Source organism: Limulus polyphemus, unplaced genomic scaffold, assembly GCF_000517525.1.
Source record: "Limulus polyphemus unplaced genomic scaffold, Limulus_polyphemus-2.1.2 Scaffold10179, whole genome shotgun sequence".
Classification (NCBI taxonomy): domain Eukaryota; kingdom Metazoa; phylum Arthropoda; class Merostomata; order Xiphosura; family Limulidae; genus Limulus; species Limulus polyphemus.
The window spans coordinates 7,456-10,689 of NW_013675789.1; the positions used below are offsets into that span (position 1 = coordinate 7,456).

The window sequence follows — 3,234 nt, forward strand, 5'->3', positions numbered from 1 at the left end:
TATCATGTAATATGTTAATTATGTCTAAATGGTCCAGTGTGGTGTCTAAAGCTTCACGGGTGTTTATAAAACATAGCTCTCTTATTCACGATGTTTAAAATCCTTTTATACACTTGTTAGATTCAAGTTAGAGTGTTTAAAAGTTTCAGTAAAACATTAAAGTCCTTAACTGCACTTGTGTAAACAGGATCTATGAAAGCAATGTACGGTTGAAATAATATCATTTATGGGAACCATTATTTCTCTTTATGGTAAGGAAGTTTTAAGAAAGTATTCAGATTACTGTTGTTGAGGAGTTTTTGGTTTAAATGAAATTCTTAGAATAAAATAATTTAGTTACATTTTGTTTAAACTAAACATAGCTGAGGAACAAATCATGTATAAAAAAATTAACTTTGTAATAATGTTTTAACTACTGTAGGTATGGAATCAAAAGATAAACCAACCTTTGAAGCAGTAAGCTCGTGAATTTCCTGAGTATCCAGGGGGGCATGAACAAATAGGTTGGTGGTTTTCTGTTCTACAGATAGCATTTTGTCCACAAGGTTGACCTTCATAACATGGGTCTAAAGAAAAATTACAGAATAAAGTATCTGTATAACCTTTTTTTTAACAATTTACAAATTGTATATAATTAGAGACATCAAGCCGAATTTAACGTAAATTCATAGTACTTTACTTACTGTAACAGGTGGCTTGAAGAATATCACAGGCCTCGTCATAAGCACAGTCATTGTCTGACTTACATTCTCCTTCAATAGTTCTCTTTAAGCAATCTGTGATGTAAGGGTCACCGTGGAATCCTTCTGGACAGCGACACTCGTAAGTACCAGGAACGTTTCGACAGTATTCATCACGGGCACAAGGAAGAGGTCGATTTTCAATACATTCATTCACATCTGCAAACAAACCCTTCACGGTCAGCTCAGCTTATTGGATGTAACATTATGGTGGATAACAAAAGTACATACTTTATCATATCTAAACACTATATTATCAAAATAAGTAATAATCCCTGACTGTACAAGAAGGTACTAGTAAAAAAATGGAGTTAAATAAATGCTTCTCTGTTTTATCTAAACAAACCCTTCATGGTCAGCTCAGCTTATTGGATGCAACATTATGGTGGATAACAAAAGTACATATTCTATCATATCTAAACACTATATTATCAAAATAAGTAATAATCCCTGACTGTACAAGAAGGTACTAGTAAAAAAATTGGAGTTGAAATAAATGCTTCTCTGTTTTATCTAAAGAAAAATGCAAAATATTTTCCACAGTTTAAGAAGACTTTTATCTTTTTTTGCTTACTGTCTTTAGAATTGATTATTCTTACTTTTCCTGATATTCTTGATATAAGTACTTACTGATACATTCTCCACTGCCAAGATCACATTCTTTGTCTGATGAGCATTCATTGTCAGTCTCACACCTCTTGTCAATTGTGATACCTGGAAATTATAGATCTAAATGTGAGCAACAAGAAGGTCATTTGCATTTACAGGATGTCCAGTTTGACAGAGTTTATACATCTTCATAGTACAGCTAACTTAAGGGAAATAAAGACGATGCAAATAGAGTACTTTTAAATTACTATTTCATAAAAAGATCGCTGCCATATGCTTACATTGACCAAGATAGGGGTCTCCAATGGTGCCAACTGGACAAGTGCAGCGATACGTGCCAGGGAGGTTTGTGCAGATGGCTTGTCTGGCACAAGGTGATAGTGGTTCACATTCATTGATATCTGTACGGAAGTAAAGAAGACATCCTCAGTTTCCGTTACTGGTTTCCACATTCATCTATTGTGGTTAATCCAAAACACTATTACTACCTATAATGTTAATAGTTATGAAGTAATATCTAAGTTGTACATGGTATTTACTAAGAAACATAGTGCTTATATTAAAATAAAAACTTAAAAGAGAAAATCAACAATAAAAAAATTCCATGATACTCATGTATAATTTAATGATTTAAAGTGTTAGCAGTAATAAATTACCACTCACAAGCTAATGTTCTTAATTAAATTATCACATAATTTTTAGCCAGTTTTACTAAACTTCTGTTTATTCATTGTTTTACATATTGATTATTTTAAATATAATGAACACAAGTTATTTCATAATTTTTCGGCATATTCTCCTAGTACAGTAACACAATAATCCTTGCGATGTTTTAAACTATCACTAAATAGCTACTTCAGTACACATGGCTGCTCTTACCATTACAAATTCCATTAGGCATAAGTTTAAATCCCCTCGGGCAGACACAGAACCCAACCTGGGGTCCAACATAGACGCACTCTTCTTTGGTTGGACAAGGGTTCGTAGTGGTGCAGTTCTGACTAATCACTGTTAGAAAGAGTTTTTCTCTTAGTAAATATGACTCAAAGAACACTGATATACTTCACCTACTAACTTTGTTTTAAACTACAAGAGAAAAGAAAAATTAGTAAGTAAAAAAAAAACATAAACCGAAAAGCTGGAAATATTCTCGTCAGAGTACGAAAGGAAACTGTTAAATAAAACCTACATATAATGTGATACTGAAAGAGCTTACATATACAGTAGTCTCCAATTCTCTGATACTGGGACGGACAACCACACGTATCTTTATCAAGACAGATCTGATTTCCAGGACAGTTGTAATCAAATCCACAACGAACCACTAGAAAGTTGATTTTCAACAAAACATGAATAAAATCTTACTTCAAAACTAAATACTTACTGATACATTCTCTTCCAAAACTAGTGTTAAACTACATATAAGAAAACTAGTGTTAAACTACATATATAAGTACTTACTGATACATTCTCTTCCTTATATTACTTACTGATACATTCTCTTCCAAAACTAGTGTTAAACTACATCTTATATACGTAGTTTAACACTAGTTTTGGAAGAGAATGTATCATTAAGTACTTATATATGTAGTTTAACACTAGTTTTGGAAGAGAATGTATCACTAAGTACTTATATACGTAGTTTAACACTAGTTTTTGGAAGAGAATGTATCAGTAAGTACTTATATATGTAGTTTAACACTAGTTTTGGAAGAGAATGTATCAGTAAGTACTTATATATGTAGTTTAACACTAGTTTTTGGAAGAGAATGTATCATTAAGTACTTATATATGTAGTTTAACACTAGTTTTGGAAGACAATGTATCAGTAAGTACTTATATATGTAGTTTAACACTAGTTTTGGAAGACAATGTATCAGTAAGT

General features: G+C 31.9%; 1 protein-coding gene across 1 annotated transcript in view; it reads right to left on the minus strand.

Annotated features, from left to right (window-relative positions):
- Positions 1-429: 429 nt before the first annotated feature.
- LOC106476279 (latent-transforming growth factor beta-binding protein 4-like) overlaps positions 430-3,234 on the minus strand; it is a gene marked incomplete at its 5' end in the record, with an annotated part of 11,826 nt that continues 9,021 nt past the window's right edge. The window contains 2 exons of the mRNA XM_022380198.1: positions 430-566; positions 684-899. Of these exons, the coding sequence (XP_022235906.1) occupies positions 430-566; positions 684-899 (353 nt within the window). The remainder of the gene's footprint in view (positions 567-683; positions 900-3,234) is intronic.